The sequence below is a fragment of the Olea europaea genome, chromosome 12, assembly GCF_002742605.1.
Source record: "Olea europaea var. sylvestris chromosome 12, O_europaea_v1, whole genome shotgun sequence".
NCBI lineage: Eukaryota > Viridiplantae > Streptophyta > Magnoliopsida > Lamiales > Oleaceae > Olea > Olea europaea.
Genome location: NC_036248.1, coordinates 11,964,203 through 11,982,687, shown reverse-complemented (window position 1 = coordinate 11,982,687; position 18,485 = coordinate 11,964,203). Strand labels below are relative to the sequence as shown.

The 18,485-nt window shown below is 34.2% G+C and overlaps 3 protein-coding genes across 5 annotated transcripts; 2 read left to right on the top strand and 1 right to left on the bottom strand.

Annotated features, from left to right (window-relative positions):
* Window positions 1–1,680: 1,680 nt before the first annotated feature.
* On the top strand, window positions 1,681–7,202 carry LOC111405657 (polyadenylate-binding protein-interacting protein 12-like). 3 transcript variants are annotated; one of them, XM_023034637.1, is made up of 11 exons: window positions 1,683–1,951; window positions 2,040–2,604; window positions 2,855–2,965; window positions 3,053–3,097; window positions 3,190–3,262; window positions 3,345–3,457; window positions 3,575–3,634; window positions 3,724–3,771; window positions 3,857–3,925; window positions 6,409–6,470; window positions 6,837–7,202. In XM_023034637.1, exons 2-11 carry the CDS (start codon window positions 2,107–2,109, stop codon window positions 6,892–6,894), a joined length of 1,137 nt encoding a protein of 378 aa, XP_022890405.1. In that variant the 5' UTR covers window positions 1,683–1,951; window positions 2,040–2,106; the 3' UTR covers window positions 6,895–7,202. The 3 variants fall into 3 exon arrangements, with proteins under 3 accessions (XP_022890404.1, XP_022890403.1, XP_022890405.1); XM_023034636.1 differs by having other exon boundaries at window positions 1,681–1,951; window positions 2,077–2,604; window positions 6,409–7,202; XM_023034635.1 differs by having other exon boundaries at window positions 1,682–1,951; window positions 6,409–7,202.
* A 2,742-nt stretch (window positions 7,203–9,944) lies between these two features.
* Window positions 9,945–10,987, top strand: LOC111406972. The gene has a single exon (XM_023036322.1). It carries the CDS (start codon window positions 10,280–10,282, stop codon window positions 10,649–10,651), a length of 372 nt encoding a protein of 123 aa, XP_022892090.1. The 5' UTR covers window positions 9,945–10,279; the 3' UTR covers window positions 10,652–10,987.
* A 947-nt stretch (window positions 10,988–11,934) lies between these two features.
* LOC111405655 (protein GPR107-like) lies at window positions 11,935–13,612 on the bottom strand. Its single transcript, XM_023034634.1, has one exon. The coding sequence runs from the start codon at window positions 13,543–13,545 to the stop codon at window positions 12,223–12,225; it is 1,323 nt and encodes a 440-aa protein (XP_022890402.1). The 5' UTR covers window positions 13,546–13,612; the 3' UTR covers window positions 11,935–12,222.
* Between the last annotated feature and the right edge of the window lie 4,873 nt (window positions 13,613–18,485).

Here is an 18,485-nt window from a genome sequence, read left to right as displayed (position 1 = left end):
GATTCGAATGTTCTGTGCCGCTGGTTTAGCCAACGTAACGCTAGCGTTATTGGATTCGCCGATTGTTTTTCCTGGTTCTCACCAATCCCAAAAATCGCACTTGGAACTGCAACATTTGAAGAATTTACCTTTGTTACAGGTTTTCCTTTTCCACCACAAAAAATTTCTGAAATCCTCTTGCACAATCTGCGCATCAGCATTTTATCGGACAATCGCTAAAGAAGTGTCCAACACCCTTGCAGCCATGGCAAATTCCGGAGTTCTTTCCTGACATTCTGTCGTAACAATGAATATGACATTATCAATAATTTAAGCATAAACTATAATAAATTCTAATGAGATGTCTATAAGGTATTAACATGATACTTAAACACACACAATGATTATTAAAGTCTTGAAGAACTGCATTCGAAAATATACAAGCAATCCACATGATATATATTCGCTTCAAGAATTGCATTCAAAATACTAATAGTTGCATTTGTTCATGGCATTTGGGAAAATGAAGCAAGATCCCCGAAACTTGATATACATGCCTTTAGGTTAGCAACAAATAAACAAAAATCATCATTCTTCAGCATAATCCAGTACCTGTTTTTCACAAAATTGTCAACATTTTCAGCATAATTCAGTACCCGTTTTTCACAAAATGTTCGCAACATTCTGTCTTGCTTAATTGAACCCAGTAAAATAAACCAGCAAACATGAAAACTGAACAATAATTATAGCATAAACTCCAGATTTCAAACTTCAGAAAAATTTAAATCCCATGTCTAAAATCCAGCTTATACACAGAACACCACCATAACAACTCATGGTTTGACAGTACCAAAACAACAGCCCTTTAATATAATAAATAAACTGATAGCAACCCAAAGATCGAATTTATAGCAACCACATAACCCAATTTGCATTTCACAGCATCTCTCTAAAAATCGAACATAAACCAACCAATAAAGATCAATAAACCATACCTCTAAAGTTTTGTCAGATCTAACTTTGTGACGTTAGTGGGCTCAACGGCTGATTGAAGGTGGGGGAGGTAATTTATTCTAAACTCTCACCGTCTCTAATAGTAACTTTGTTCGTGACGTAACATTATTCAAATAAATAGTGACGCTGAAGGTGCGGCAACTAATGTGCCGATTGCCAAAGGTTAGTGATTCGAGAAGGGTTCGATTTTGGAAGAGAGAAAACGGGGAAGAATAATGGGGGAGAGAGAGAACGAAAGTCAGAGACAAATGAGGAAGAATGTTGGGGAAGAGAGAAATCAGATACGGATTTCAAATTTCAAATTTTTTTTTTTAATATTGGTGCCCCGTCATTTTGTAAAGGGACTTTGTCAAGGGATTTAGGTTGTGTAGCAAGATTGTTTTATCCCACCTATAAACATTATCAGTGGGCATATTTTATCTTACCCACTATGGGGTTGGAGATTATTTCTAATATACGAAGCGCATAAATTGACATGAAAATGAAAGTTTAAGGACTATTTTAGAACAAGAAAGTGTATACGTTTCTCTATCTCAGTGGCCTAAGTCATATATTTTATTATATCCATCATAAATAGGAGATCATTTCCAGTAGATGAAGTGCATAAATTGACATGAAAATGAAAGTTTAAGGACTAATTTAGAACAAGAAAGTACATACGTTTCTCTCTCTAGATGGCCTAAACGCCTAAACGGACTGTCCGAATAAGTCACTACCTCCTTTCTCTCTCTACGTCAATCTCCTCTCTGTAAGACAGTGTCACTGCTATAGTAACAGTGTGCAACAATTTCTCTTTCCGTCTCTGCATATCTTCTCCTTTTGGGTTCTCAGTCAAATATTTGCTAAATAAAGTGAAAAAAGTTGTGCACTGTTTCTGCCTCCCCTTACCCTTTTCTTGATTTTATCAGTTCACTATCCTTCAATGGACATTTTTTAGAGTTTAGACTCATCCCATCAGGTAAAAATCTGGTTTTTTTATCCCATTCAAAATACATAAAATTCCCTTTGATCCATTAGACATATGTTTAATTTTCTTCCATTTTCAGTGACCAAAAAGAAAGAAAAGGAATTTTTTTCGCGTAGTTTGATTGCGACTTGCGAGAGGTTTTGATCATGCCGGTGGTGGAAAATGCGAGTGCTAACGTGGCCAATCGGGCCGACCCGGATACCCCAAAAAATGACGCCGCCGTGGATCATCACCAGCAGCAGTCTTCCGTTAATCAGAAGTCTACGAAACCGGCCGACAAAAATTTCCATATGATGGTTCAGAAAATATCTCCTCAACAATCCAGCGGTCAGTTGTACACTATAAATGGAAATGGAGTGTCAAAGGCTAATATTAATAGCAGTAATAATCAGAGTCGTAAGAAAATGAAGGGTGAAGATGATGGGAGTGAGGGGTTTAAAAGAGAGATGAGGGATTTGGAGGAAATGCTGTCAAAATTGAACCCGATGGCCCAGGAATTTGTGCCGCCGTCGCTTGGGGCGGTGTACCAAAGACTGGTTGTGCCGCTGCCACAAGCCGCAGGGCACTATGGGTATAATGCTAATGGTTTTTTAACTCAGCAACATGTAAACTCTGGAGTTCCAAATGGGAATTCTATTAGGAGGGTTGGTATTTTATCTGATATCCTTTCTATTTTGTTGTTGTTCTTTTTGTGTCTTATTAATGTGTGTGTGGTTGATAAGGAGAATGAAAAAACAAATTAATGGATGAATATATGCAAAGCTTAAAATATTTTATTTCCCTGTCCTTTTGATATCTTAATGAAGTTTATTTTTGAGGATAGAAAGAGGCCATTTGATTAAAGGAAGGGATGTGATTTTATCCATGCTTTTGGTGTTGTAATGCAATGTGCAGAAGAACAATGGCTACAGTCAGGGGAAGCGGAGGATAAATAATCAAACAAATATGGCACAGCGAGAAGAGGTTATTAGGAGGACTGTGTACGCATCAGATATTGATCATCAGGTAAAGATACTTCAGAGTTGTGGATACGTTGTTTTGTTTCATTAATGGTTACAGTGTTCAACAGCGTCTTTCTTGTTATGACTGTAGGTTACTGAAGAGGAACTTGCAGCGCTCTTCATTGGTTGCGGACAGGTATGAATCTTTCCACATACTGTGTAGAACTATATTTATGCTGACTTTAACATTATGTTCTAAACATCTTATCCACATTGTTGGTGCCTAAGGTTGTCGATTGTCGTGTTTGCGGTGACCCTAACTCTGTACTTCATTTCGCCTTCATTGAATTCACCGACGAGGGTATGTAATTCAAAGTGGTGGTTTGGTTGTGTATTTTTGCAAACCTTTGGGTTGATTACATTGCATTGTTTTCCATTTGCAGAAGGTGCAAGAAATGCTTTGAGCTTGGCAGGAACTATGCTTGGATATTATCCAGTTAGAGTTCTGCCTTCAAAAACTGCGATTGCACCTGTTAACCCTTCCTTCTTGCCACGGGTGACTAATTCATTAGTGGTTACCATCTTTAGTTTCTTATGACACGTGTTATTTAAACTTGAATTGTTTCAAAGAATAAGCGGATACAAATTTTTGTTTTCTTTGCTGTGATATTAGTCTGAAGATGAAAGGAAGATGTGTGCAAGAACTATTTACTGTACAGATATTGAAAAAAAGGTAGCTTTGGGATTTATAATCTTTTTCTGTTAACGAGCATTTATTGGGTCACACGTGGTTATCATTTATTGTATTTTTGTATGATGCAGGTTACTCAAGCTGATGTCAAACTCTTTTTTGAATCCATCTGTGGAGAGGTTTGTAGCTGCTTACATAACAACGTAGAAGAAATCTTTTCATTGAATCCTTACTTCATATTATGGAATATGTTATCTTCCATAGGTTTTACGCTTGAGGTTGCTTGGCGACTATATTCATTTGACTCGTATAGCTTTCGTGGAGTTTGTAATGGTAAGTACCATAGCCATCTCCCTCATTTTCTACGAAATATTCACTGCTTAAAGATCTCTTATCTCTGGCATGATTTTGAGTCAATTCTGCTTAGGTTCTTTTTGCTGATCATATTTCATTCAGTTATCAGTCTTCTCAAATAATTTTTAAGATTTTTTTATTTTGGCATTGATATTAGAAGTTATTGATGATTTCATGTTCTTACTTGATGGCTCCTTGTAACTGCCTGTCCCATTCAGAAATTCTTTATGGATGCTTTCATAATTTTATTATGTTCACGAATGGAGCCGGTCTCAAGCTCAAGCTAATTTTGTTTCCTTTCTGGCACTTTATAGATAGAAACAGTTCTCTCGGATTAATGTTGAGTTGCTCATATTCTAATATGCTTATTTAGACGCTGAAGCTAATATCAGTTATATTTACTCAAAAACTTTTACTTAGGCAATGGTAAAAGACGTATAACTCATTAATTTATCCCTCTAATATTGGTACTAGTCAAAATTGAACCACTCTTATTCGCTTACAGCCTTCTACCGTATGTCCAATTATTGCATAGCCATCTTGCTGTCAGGTTTGGGTTCCACTTATGTTGCTCCTCTCCGAACTCAATTTTCCTCTTTCTACACTCAAATCTTGTTTTCCTACTCCATGTTACTCAACTGTATATTCTTCATTTAAAGCAGTCTTTTCTCACCAGTAAAAGCCATCAGAGAAATGAAGGTTCACGTATTCCACCAATTTGTTTCTAGAAAAGATGACCTTTTGGCTAGTTATGTTTAAACTTTGTGCTAATTCACTGGCCAACTATAAAAGGAAATAACTTCAGTCGTATCTCCTCCCAATCAGTGTTGGATCCTTTTGTAAAATTAAATACTCTATACATAAATATATTCCACAGTTGGCATGTTACTTTAAAGTCACCGTTTCAGGTAATTTTACTCGTGACTGTTATTCACTCTTCTGACAAATCCGAGCACTGTTACTTATATTAATTTTATTTGAGGTGGAAACCTAATATGAAAAATCTACTCTCTGAATATTTCTTCTTGTGACTTGTTGGAAGTGTTACAATTGTTTCGGCTATCGGGAGATAATACATGTGCTAAAACTGTATCTAATAGCTTCTTTGTACTAGGCTGCAGTAGCTTTCTAACGCTTTGACTGATTTACTTTTTGTCCAATATTTATACAATTTTCTAGGTTGAGGACATTTAGCCCTCTTATCTTTGTGTTTTACTCTCTCTCTCTCTCTCTTTTCTTCTTTTTTAATTCTGGTAATGAAGTCATCCTTTTACCATCAAAATAAAGAAAATTACTAGTAAGCTTACATGTTTTCTTTGAGTGTGGACGTGTTATGAAGAGGTGCTAATTAATGAATAATTATGCACTAGAGCGGACGCAGATATTTTAAGTTAGAGGAGCCACGATCAAATTCTTTACAAATCGAATACTTTGTTCTTAGTTTTTGAATGATTCATACTTGACACAAGAAAATGCATATAAACATTTAAAAAACATTTCTTCGTTAATATTTTGCTCATTTTGTCATCAATTTGATTTCGAAGTCATTTTATTAATATTTTGTTCATCACAAGAAAATGCATATTTACGTTTCAAAAAATTTATGATGTATTTAATACAAACAATCAATTCAAGTAATCGAAAGGAAAAACATATAACCGATATTCAATACTAATGATAAATCAAATAAAAAGAATTCGTTAAATATAAGTTAAATTTGATATAATCACTTTTAGCTACATTCTATATTTGGGAGAAAATACAAATTTAAGTTCTAATTAGTTGAAAATTTGATTGGAAAGTGAAAATTTGTAGATGTGGTAATTTGTATAGAAATTATAGACAAATTTTAGAAAATTGGAAGACTTAAGGTTTTGGTAAAAAGCGTGAGGGAGAGAGTAAGATAGAGCAAGAGAAAAGAGAAAAATTCAAAATTATCGTGATTTTGCCCCTGTTTGGTGGATCAAAATCAGATTTTTAGTAAATTTTGATAAAAGCTTAAAATTTAAGAATTCCATGAAATATGTTATTAAAATTAAATGCTAACTTTGATTTAGATTAAAATTTAGATTTTAATCGATACCAAACAGGACTTTATCAAAAAAAAAAAAAAAAAAAAAAAACCCCAAAGTTGGGGGGTCACGTGACCCCCCAGGGTGCAGCAGTGATTATGCGTGGTTTATTCTGTTAGAATGAACTTATTTGCTTTGCTAGAAGGGATAAGCATACCCTTGATTATGTAGGCAGTAAATTTTTCCTTGATTAATCACAATGATATTACTCTTTATTAAGATTTTATGTTTGTGAAAATGTTCTATACATTATGTGTATGATGTGAGTAATATGAAAACTTTAAACACCTTGGAAAAGAGCAAAACCATTTTAGACTTCATAAAAATGTTCATTTATGTTTTGGATGTGTTTGGGTTTATATTTCAACTACAATATTTTTTCTTTGGCAGGCTGAGAGTGCAATTGCAGCTCTGAACTGCAGCGGTGCAGTCTTAGGATCACTCCCGATAAGGCTGGTTTCTCTATACCCATGTGTTGTTATGCATTACATCCGAGCCCGAGAGCAATACAATCAAAATAGAAAGTAGAAGCTCACACATGCAACGCAGATTTATAGCGGTTCACTAGCTGTTGTAGGTTTTCACTAAAAATTAAAAAGGAAGAAGTTTACATTGGAGATCTCACACCTATCTCTGCATAATCTTACAGAGAACATGCCCCCTTCGATTCCTTTATATAGCGAGGACACTAGGGCGGCATATTACAGAAAATGGATGCCCAATATATATACATGTTGGACTGTGGAGCCTAATTATCCTGCTTACTCTTCCTTTTGACCATGATCAACCTAATCTCTCTAATATTTGCACTTTTGCAGGGTAAGCCCATCAAAGACCCCTGTTCGACCTCGTGCACCTCGGCAAGCCATGCACTGAACTGTTTGCTAAATTCCCTTAAGCTGATCTGCTGATATATATATTTACACACACACATAGGTAGATATTGAACTTGCTGGTACTTTGTGGCATTTATGTTTTTGGGATTTTTACCTTGCATCTCGGCTGAGTCTCTGTCACTTGCAGAGGATATTTATGGCTGCTTGTCAAGCTTGTAGAGTTGTCCTGTTTTTGAGGTTTAAGTTTACTTCATTTATGTTGCACACCATGTCGAATTCTGTAGGCAGTGCCTCGAAGTACTAATACCATTTCATGTTTCTGACTTGGAAGAAAGGTTTGTTTTGCAATTTTTTCTAGTCATTACCGTGATGGTTGAATATAATTGGTGGCATGGTTCATTTGTGGAGTTTTGAAAAGAAAAACGTTATTCATCTGTGATCACTGGTCTATGAAACAGTGGGATCTATCTACCCATTGTCTAATGATGTTTGTACGTGTTTTTAGACGTTTGATAATGTGGCAGCAACTCTACTGCCTTATAAATCGATGATCATCTAGACTCGATAAATATCATTTGGTAATTTTGTGATCTGTTCACAATAATGTGGAAAAAATTATGGGAACGTTTTTCAATAGATGTGTTGGACAAGGTTGTGTTTTTTTTTATTTTTGACTGAATTAAAAGTGTTGTTTAGAAACGACTTTGTGCTATTGGCGCCTCTTAATTTGACGTTGCCACATGTTGTCGATGGTCTGGTAGCTTCACATATAGGCTAAGTTGACCCCACTTGTAAAGCGGTTGAAACTTCAAATCTAATTTTTTCTGAAATTGTTCTTTGAATATTTGGGTAAACTGAGGGAGATTGATTGTCTATGCTGTAACTTTATATTGAGCAATCTGTTTGTGAGAAATCTCGTGTAATTTCTGAGTTTCCTAGTTACAGCTTCGTAAATCTTTTTTGTAACTTCATAAATTTCGATTTTACGCTAATACTGTGACCATTTAGTTGGTAGTTGCTCAAAAGAGAATGTAAAATTTTTATTTTCAAACATCATGGAACAAATCTTCTATCTTCTCACTTTTAAGTTCCTGCTTAAATTTTGATGTCATCATTGGACATTGATTAATGCTCTTTGGGGCTTTTAAGATAATTATACTTTCTATACGAGGCTAAGGTTTAGCCGATTTAACAAAGGGAGCAATTTTGATTGGAATGAAAAAGTCGAGGCTCTAGTCGAACTTGATGTATCAAAATAGGGATTCATGACTTGCTTCGTGCTGAACCTAGACTTCATTTCTACGAAAAATTCTTTGAGTTCTTAGACGACGTATAAAACAGGTGTAGATATTATAGTGTCTAGTGGCGATTATCAACACGACTCTCCTCTCCTCTGCATCCTTACTCCGACTCCAAACTCCCAAAAAAATTAGGACGGTTCATAAAAATGCAAAAGCAATTTTCATAGTTGCTAGAATGAAAATTAGAGTTAAGTTTGTGGTGCATAAAAAATAATTCCTAAGATCACAAAATTTTACTGTTCATTTTTAAAAGTTGATTGCAAATCTCTTTTTTCAAAAGAATTACAAAGTGGAGTAGTATTCCTGTAAAAGGCAAAATCTTTGTCGCCTCCAAAGTCACAATTGTGTCACCCTCTGTCCTCCTATCTGATAACGACATTCTTATTTCTTCCAAAATGGAGGACCCCAACAACACCTACAACCACCTAAGCCCTTACCATTTAAAAACATTATCATATATTTGTCTGAATTGAAACAAGTGGGCCATTATTACTACAATAAACAAAACAAACCTAAGTTGCCAACTGAACCCTTTGCCCTACTATACACCTAAACCATATAATGTCTACTGTAGTATCTCAGATACAGTTCTTTTAGGATTTTTTATTTTTTTGAATCTCCTGAAAAATGTTCTAAAACGTAAAGTGTGATGAAGTGTAGAAGACAAGCAACGACTTAACCATAAAAAAAATTTATTTTTTTAATTTTTAAATTATTTTAAAATTTCAAATCAATCTAAAAATTATTTAATAATTAAAGAAAAAAAAAAGAGTTTAGGCGTGGAAAAAAAAATAAAAAAAGCAAAAAATAAAAAGAGCAAGGTGGGGCGTTTTGTGCCCGATTTGCGCCTAAGCACCACTTTTTTAGAACACTGCTTCTTGTACATCATTTTTCTTTACTGATAGTATCCATCGAAACAAATGAAGAAAAATGACTCGACCCAAAACCTTATAAAGCTATTATATTTTAAGAAAGAAATACGATCTTGTGGTCTTTCATCAAATCCACTAATTGAAATATATTTATAGGCATACAAGACATCTAAATTATATACTTATAAAAAATAAGGTAAAATATTGTGCTGGCATCTTTTCTAAATACTTAAAAGCAAGATGAAATCTGCAATCCTTGAGAGAGAAAAAGTTCTCCCCTTTTCTTGGAATGTGAAATATAATATATTCATAGACAGGTTAAGGTTTGTTTGTAACTACTATGGACTCACCAGAAACACAAAGATAATACCAAAAAATATTTAAAAAAAAAAAAAAAGAATTGAAAAACAGAAGACTTAATAAAGCTTCAAAAAATCTAGCTGTCTTCTTTACTCGATTATATGCCCTTCTGTAAAGATTTTTCCCATATAATTATAATTTGCAAACCTTCTTTAGGAAGGACCATTCTATGGTAGCCAATTGCCCATATGGGAAGGAAACCTCATGCGCGGCTTTATAATAGAGATTCTTTTAATTGAGAATAATGCTAATTGTGCATTCCATGATTGACATCTTTGTGTACATTTCATTGGAATTCAAAAAGCTTTGGACGAAAAAGTGTGTTTGTTTTTAACTGTTTAGTCATTTGTCATCACATGACACACTGTTAAACATGATATCAAGAAGAATGTACATGTAGCATGATTGTTTAACTGAATGTCAAAAATTTACAAGAGCTTCTGCAAATAAAGCAAGGATGAGCGATGCCTATGCGCAACCATCCACTAAGCCGACCTTTGTTGCATGCGTGTTGACGAAGACAGTAAAATCTTTACTACTTTCTTTCATTAAAGTTCAAATCCTCATTGGCTTACTATAGAAAACTATTGTGCCTTTTTCATCACACAAAATCAACTATCTTTACTCAACTTTTTCTTGTATATAATCCTACATTTCCTCTTTGCATTCAAGAAATCTCTTGCTGCATAATTTCCTTACGTCTCTTCCTCTTTAGTTTAATTCAGAAGGGATTCGACTCTAGACAAGTGAAGTCGTTGCTTAAGACCTTAAATTCTAAGGACATCCATAATAGTTTTCGTCCTTATTATTTTGCTTTGCACCCCCAAATTTCTTGAATCATCTTTGAGTATTGTTATCGTCGTTCTTGTTTTTCTTCTAAGCACGAGAATATATGGGAAATTCTCTCTCTTTTGGCAAGCACGATATAAGTTCGTGTATCAGATTAGGCAGAGGAAGAAACAACAGATTTTTCAAGGTGGAGAGACCGGATAGTACCGGAACTCCTCTGTTGAATCCAGTTCGAACTGGAACTCTGCCTGCCGCAGCTGTGCCACCACCGGTCGGGGCTGAAGCTGAGCCAGCCGCTGCAGTCAAGAGGATTAAAGTAGTCATTACAAAGCAGCAGCTTCAGGAGTTATTATCAAAGAAAATATCAGTTGAAGCAGTTATCCTAGGAATAGATAGATCATGTAATTCAGTTGAATCTCGGAAAAGTTGGAAGCCTATTCTTAAATCCATTCCTGAAGAAAATGAGTTGTGCTAGGGAAGATAGTGTTGTAGTGATATTAAACTGATTCTGAATTTCGAATGCATTTTTTCTGCAAATTAAGTTAGAATCAGTTTGGTGTCATTAAACATATAAAGAGTTGGTATTATTTTGTTTACTGATGTTTCTTGTCAACTTTCCTAAGATGAATTACGGTTTCATGTGTCCTTCAATCAGAAACTTTAACTTGCTTGGTATTGATGAAAACTAAAAGCATGTACGAGATGTGCTAGACATGACAATTGACAAGATTAATCATTGTAGACTCGATGTAATCTAATTATATTGTACGCTTTGTTATGCCCTGAAATCTGTGAAGCCTTCTTGGAATCACTCGCTCGTACCAGCAATTGATTTTACCGACAAAGTACCAAAGTTTATCGCCCTTTTCTGGGTACGATGATCTTAGTGCCTAACTTTGTTTGTTGGAGTGTATAGGTAACACATGATGTTGCATGGAAGTTTCAAGAAATCTTGAATTCAGGCCCAGTTTACTCACCAAATGAACACCAACCTAGGATTGCTTGACCCACAACTATTCCACTTGATTGCCACAAGTTTTGTACCCACAAAGGATACACTTGGTTGTGGTGATTGCAACCACTAAAGAAGAAGAAAAACAAAGAGGAACCATGGTAATCGCTGAACCAAGAAAGCTTGCCTCACACATTGTTCTCTCTGCAAAACACACTACACACACACAACAACGGCTGGAAGGAGATGAAACATGTATCAAGCTAATTATTAGGCTAAAGGTAAGTAATTGGGCCAAGTCTCATTAAATGGGCCAACATATCACCACCAATCCAAAACCAACCACAACATGACCATGGGATATCCACAGTATTGGATCAAGAGCAACATTAAATTAATTAAGCTGCTTCTCGTGGCTTCAATTGTTTTTGGCTCGAGCCATCACTAAGGTGTCGATATAAAATTATTCAACATCGTTTTAACATCATCGCCGGAGATTTATTAGGTATCAAAACCCAACACACAAGACTTTAGAGATTGAATTGTATAGTTTGCATCATTTACATTACAAACACAATGCGCTTGGGCATACACAAGCTGTATGTGCTAATCAATGCGCAGAAAAGACAGATATCATTACTTTTAAAGCAACTGGGATCAACTTAATCCTTTTAACCTCGAATTTTTAACACTCAAACATGGCTCCATTCAAGAGAATCAAGAGTCGTAATACAATATGGACTGACACCTTTCATGAGCCAAATAAAGATTTTCGAGCTTTTATCAAATAAAGATTGCACTTCAACTGAAAGAACAGAAAGCAAAGGGAACATAACATTTTGTGTGTCTCAATAACATTTAGTAGCAGGCCACAATTATTTAACAACATAACTATGGTGTGGATGATAAAACCACAGAGATTACAGAACCTTTATCTAATAGTAAAAAGAGCTGAGAAAAGAAGAGTTATTCATATTTTCACTGTATGCAGAGAACAGAGGCTTATTCATTGACGTTATAATATCCATAGAGTGAAAGTTTTCCCCATGGCCTTACTAATATACACCTTCAAGCTGTCTTATCTTAAAACAGTATCACAATTCAAATTCATCATCAAGCTTGAGTGCCTCAGCAGCAGCTTCCTCCTCTTCATCATCAATAGCTAAATAAGGGTTATGCATTTTAGGCCTAAAATTATAGCCAGTAAACACATAAAATCCAAGAGTAGCCAATTCGGAAGCCACTACACCAGTCCACTCATACTTATACGACGTTATAGACTCCAACGCATAAACTACCACCCTCGTAAAGTATATATAACAAATAACCACAACATAGTAATGCCTAAACAATGTCAACTTCATCAAATTCACTGCGGCCTTCCCATCCGTCCTGGCAGCCTCTCTCAACTTCTTAATCGACCACACTATAGGGAACAGAACTGCACAACAGCAGATAATATCCACAACCAAGAAAACTTGCTTCCAAGTATACAAATTTTCGCCAAACGGTCCAGCCTCATCAATCACAACTTGAGCTATATTCGATACCACTTGCAACGGAATTACCACAATTAAAACCTTCTTCTCTTTATCTTGCAAATAAGGTTTAAGAAACGACCATCCAGTTCCTATCAAAACTATCAAAATGAACAGTGTAATACCCTTCAAAAAGCTAAATATATAAAACAAAACATCCCACCCATGAGCACTTCCAGTTCTCTTGATATAAGACTTATCCTCAGCCTCGAATAATAAATTGAACGCCTTCAAAATCACGACCGCAAGCATAAAAAAGTGGATTCTGTGAACAGATAAACGCTTTTTATACAGGGTACGAATCCAAACAGCCCCTAAGAACAAATATATTAAGAAAAATATGAAGTAAATTGAAGGGAGAGAAGTTTTCCCTGCGGATAAAAAATCAAAAGTTGTTGTTTTGGGGATAAAATTGTACATCACGGAATGAACATTCATGGAAACTTTCAAATTCGGTATACAATTGGCAAAAACCAGAGTGAACAGATTAGATTCGGATACTTTGATTGAAGTATTCAAATTTCGGGTCGGTTGGGTCGGGTTCTGGGGGTGGTTGAAAGTTAAAACGGGTATGATGGAACTGGATTGGAGGAAGCATTGAATTTCACCTTCTTGAAGCTGCTCGAGTACGTGCAACCATGAATCTTGAGTACAGAGGAAGAACCCGACAAAAGAGAGATCAGGTTCAGGTCCGGGTCCAGGTGGCATTAAAGAAATATCGGTGACAGTGAGGTTGAGGTAGCCGGAATGGGTGAATCCAAATTCATCGAAAAGGATGGTGGATCGCGAGTCAGAGTGGATCTCCGAGAATCGGATCTCGGCACGGATTGTGTAGAGGAAAAATGTGAGGAAAAGAGGGAGTAGAAAAAGAGATTTCATTGTTTCAGGGAAGAAAAAATCTATGGCGGATGAAAATGTTAAAGGTTTTTGGGGTATTATGATCAAGTGCCGACAGGACAGTAATGGAGGGAAGTCAAAGTCAAGAACGTTCAATTTACGTGGGAAAATTGGAATAGAGACCCGCAATTAATTGAATTTGTAAAAAATGGGTCGTCTTTTTCTAGATTGGGTATTTTAGTATTGGATCTTTTGAGTCCATGTCATCTTCATCTCAGTGGAGGGGTTTTTGTTGGGTTTCTAACCCAAATTAGATTGGATTTTTTTGGAAAAAATATTGTTTCTTTTATTCCACGCGATTGTATTGGAAAAACGTTATTTTCTTTATTACATGCTATTTTATTTGAAAAATATTATTTCCTATATTCCACGCAATTTTTTTTAAATATATATATTTTTCCTTTTTCGCGCAAATTTTTTTTTTTCATCTTATTTCCATCTTTGTGCTATTTACAGTGTTTATTATGCACCGCTATAAATACTTGACTTTTTTAACAAGTTTTGTATTATTAAAATATAAAATAATTGTCCATGACAATTATTGTATTTGTTTTCTCTACATTAGTCAATTGAATAAAATATTCCGTTTCTCGACCAATTAATTCTTCACTTTATCTTGTTGTTTATTTTCAATTATATACTTCATATCATGTCATATATATTATCTCGGTCCGTTTTATTACCCAACAGGTAGTATTAGAGCGATTGGTTGTGATTTACTCGAAGTTTTTGTTATTGAATGCAACCATGAAATACAAAATTTTGTTCTTCGATAGCAATACAAGATTTTCGTTGTGGCAAATGAAAATATGAGTTGTACTTGCGCAGACAAATTTGGATGATGCGTTGGGATTTGACGAAATACCCTTAACTTAGGACAATGAAGGAAAAACAAAAGAATGATCGGAAGACACTTTCATAGATTCATTTTTATCTCTTTAATGACATTCTTCAGGTCATTTTGAAAGGAGAAAATAACAATTGTGTTATGGTTGCAGTTGGAGCAAGTGCATGACTAAAAGTCTGTTAAGTAAACTGCATCTGAAGCAGATGTTGTATTTTCTCGCATGGCAAAAGGTGGATCTTTGAAAGATTATCTGACAGTGTTTAAGGAGATCGTCGCTAATTTAGAGACTTTAGAGGTAAAGTATGATGAAAAATATTTGGCTTTAATCCTTTATGTTCGCTACCCATTTCGTTTAGAGACACAATCTTGTATAGTCATGATACTCTCATCGTTGAAGATGCGTATGCTGCCTTATTTTCGAAAGAGAAGATGAAACATCTAGTTGGATTTGAGGCCAGAGATAGAAGCATTGTTATTCATGGTGATCGTCTAAGGGATAAGTCGAGGTCAAATTTCAATAATGAGGTTTATTATTATTGCAAGAAGAAACGACATGTTAAGAGAGATTGCAACAACTTGCAAAATAAAGGTAATTTAACTGCAAATCACATGAATCAATCAAAATACTTCAGACGAGACCAGCAAGTCAAGAACTATTTAAGTGACGGAGATGTTTTGAACATTTCTGATATGGAATCTGAACTTGACGAAGAATTGATTTTGTATACAACTTATGTGTTCCATATATGTCCCAATCGGGATTTATTTGAAACATATGAAATGATGGCACAAGGTGTTGTTCTTATGGATAATAACGAATATTGTCGAATAGCTAGTATTGGTAGAGTTGGATTGAAAGTGGTGGATGAAACATGTAGAACACTTAATCATGTTCAACATATTTCAGACTTGAAGAAAAATCTCATTTCGTTGAGTGCTCTTGATTCAAAAGGGTATTACTTCTCTAGAGGAGATGGAGTCTTGAGGGTTGGAAAGGGTGTTCGTGTTGTATTGGAAGTGTGAAAGATGTCTTCCTTATATATCTTGCAATGTTGGGTAGATTTTGTGAAGAAAAGTCAGCCTAGATTTAGTATCCTCGTAGAGATTCAGTTTGGTACTGTACCTCTAAGATTTGGTTCAGAGGACGTATCGAAAACTACTTGTCTGTCAAGTTTGAATGATATGGGTAATTCTCTTTTGCCATCATTACTTACGGTTCCATCGAATTCAGTTGCTAGGAATGATCCATTAGAGGTAGATACGTGAATGATGATTTGGTTGCACATGCTTTTAGCGTTTTTAAAGGTGATAAGACTAGCCAAATGCCTTCTATAAAAGCATTGGGAGTTAAATTTGCTAGATGGTGTGTTTCGACATTGTTTGGTAATTTTTAATTCTTTGTGAATTTTGGAGAACTTGACATTTGGGTTCATTTATCCGTGTTGGATACTGTGAAAAATGAGGAGTATTTTATGTTGGAGAAAGCTTGGTTCTTGTTGAAGAGATCGATTTTTTCATTACAATCGGATTTATTTTGTCTTGGTGCAGAAATTTTAGAGTTTCATTTGTTGTATTGAAATTTATGTTATTAGTTTTTTTGAGTCAATTATTGTATTTACCCCTTGTTTGAGCCTCAGTCATTGGAAAAAAAAATGCATTCTTAAGTAGTGTTTTAAAATCATTTCAACTGCACATTTTCAATAAAATAATATTACACGCAAATTCAAATTGTTTTCTCATTTTTTAACCACACATTTTTCATCAATATACTATTCAAAAATATATTATCACCCCAAAATGGGGCTCAAACAAGGGCTTATTTTCTCCATATTAGTCAATTAAATAGAATGCTTCGCTTTTCTACTAATTAATTATTTGCTATCTTCTTGTATGTTTATTATCATATACTTCATATAGTTTTATATATATTACCTTGATCCATTTATTTCTCAACTATTTTATCTAACCTTTGAAAGGTTAAATCCAATAAGCTTTATCATTTGTCAAGTGAAATAAGTAAATACAAATTACTTTAATAAGAAAATAAATAAAAAGTTGAGAAACAATTACCCATTTGTGAGTTCTCTATCCCTAATCTCTATTAGCCGCTTGTCTAACCTTTATTTTCCTTCAATAGTATCCCATCTAATCCTTTTTATTTTGACTTGGACTTCCTCTCCATTGCCTCCTTTTGTTTTAGCCCTCTTATCTTGTTGCACTCATCCCTCTTTATGCTTTTGCCCTCTTCCTCTACTTACACCCCATATTGGGATGGGCTATCTGAGTTTAAAGAAAATGAGTGGTTATTAAATTTGGGAGGAAATAAGTTAAACATTGAGATATAGGTACTATAAATACAAAATATAAAAACTAGAGAACAAAATTACAAGAAAAAAGGTTTGGAGCCAAATTGCCGTAATAACTTTAGATTAAGGACCTACGATGAAATTTTCCTAATCCAAGTAAACGTTAGGGCAACGCTAGACTTCTCGTGCCTAACAAAATTAAATTCTTCTAGTTTACTTCATTTTTATAAGCTTAATATAATATCTATATTTTCTTTTATACCACGACTCTCATATTTTAATAAATTTTGATAAAAGTTTATGAAATTTGTGATTGAAAAGTTATGGTCTTATGAAATATGTGGTTAAAAAAATTAATTATTGATACTAAAAAGAAAGATTTTAGAGTCATAAATTGTAATTACAAGTAATTTTTAAGCAATTTTGTTAATAAATATATGGAAAATAATGTTATATCCGAATTCTGTGTTGTAAAAAAAATTCTATTATATCATAAAATGTCATAAATAATAATTTATTATTATTATTATTATTATTAGTCATGTACAAACCATAGTGAGAATAACAGTCAAGGAAATCATTTACCATCATTATAAATAAAACAATAAATAAAAATAATTAAAAGAAAAACAGAGCTTTCTTTTTTCGATTTACGGGATGTAGAAAAAGCCCACAAATTCATACTAATTGTATTCTTGTTGTTTATTATTGAACAAGCAGAGTTGTGAGTTAAATGTTTTATTCTATAGTTCCTAAGCCCTCGTTTGTTTCTTATTTTTGGAAGAATGAGAATAAAAAATATAGTTATTATAGACCCTACACAAGAAATAAAAATTCAAATTTCATGACTTGATGTGATGGATAACGATTATATTTTTTATTTTAATGAAGAAATAATGGAAATCAAATAGGGGCTAAATTTGTTGATCAAATTTTATATTCTTTATTTTAATTAAAATATATACATGGATTCAATTGACTTAAAGAACGAAGACTTACTTTTCCAAGAAAGAAATCTGGTTAAAAACACTATGAACCGTAGAGACATTTTTTTCTACACGGAATGTGTGATTTGATTTGGATGGTATCCTTGATGGGACAATTTGACTTCAATGTGTTCTTAAGTCGTTTTAAATAAGCTATAAGTCAAAAACTATTCAAATCTAACAATGCATATTTTTATTTACGTCCCATCTTCTCAGTTTCTTTTCCACCTTGCAGTCCTCGCCATCACTGATGGGAAAAATTCATATTTAAGGTATATTCTTTACACCATTTCAAAAGTCAGGTAAGAAGTTTGAAAATTCAAAATTCAGGTTTGTATTTAATTAATTAAAATTATTTATTAAATAAATATATTAATGTCACATTTAAATAATTAATGGTCACAGATTTATTTACTGGTCACATATCATCAAATTAATTGGTTACAGATTTATTCACTGGTCACATATAAAAAAATTTATAGGTTACAAATTATTTCAAGGTTACAGATCAAAAATTTTAGAGGTCACAGATTTTCTTAAGTCACGGATTATCAAATTTCAAGGTTACAGACCAAATCGTTGAGGTCACAGATTAATTTTTAAGTCACAGATTGTCAAATTTTAAGATCACATGCCAAATCATTGGTCACATATACCAAATACTCCACTGCCAAACCCAATTCACCACCAATGCTTAGTCACAGAGCAACCAAATGGTCACCACCACCACCGCCACCAACAATGTCGCCACCACTAGATCCAACACCATTGCCAACAAAAATC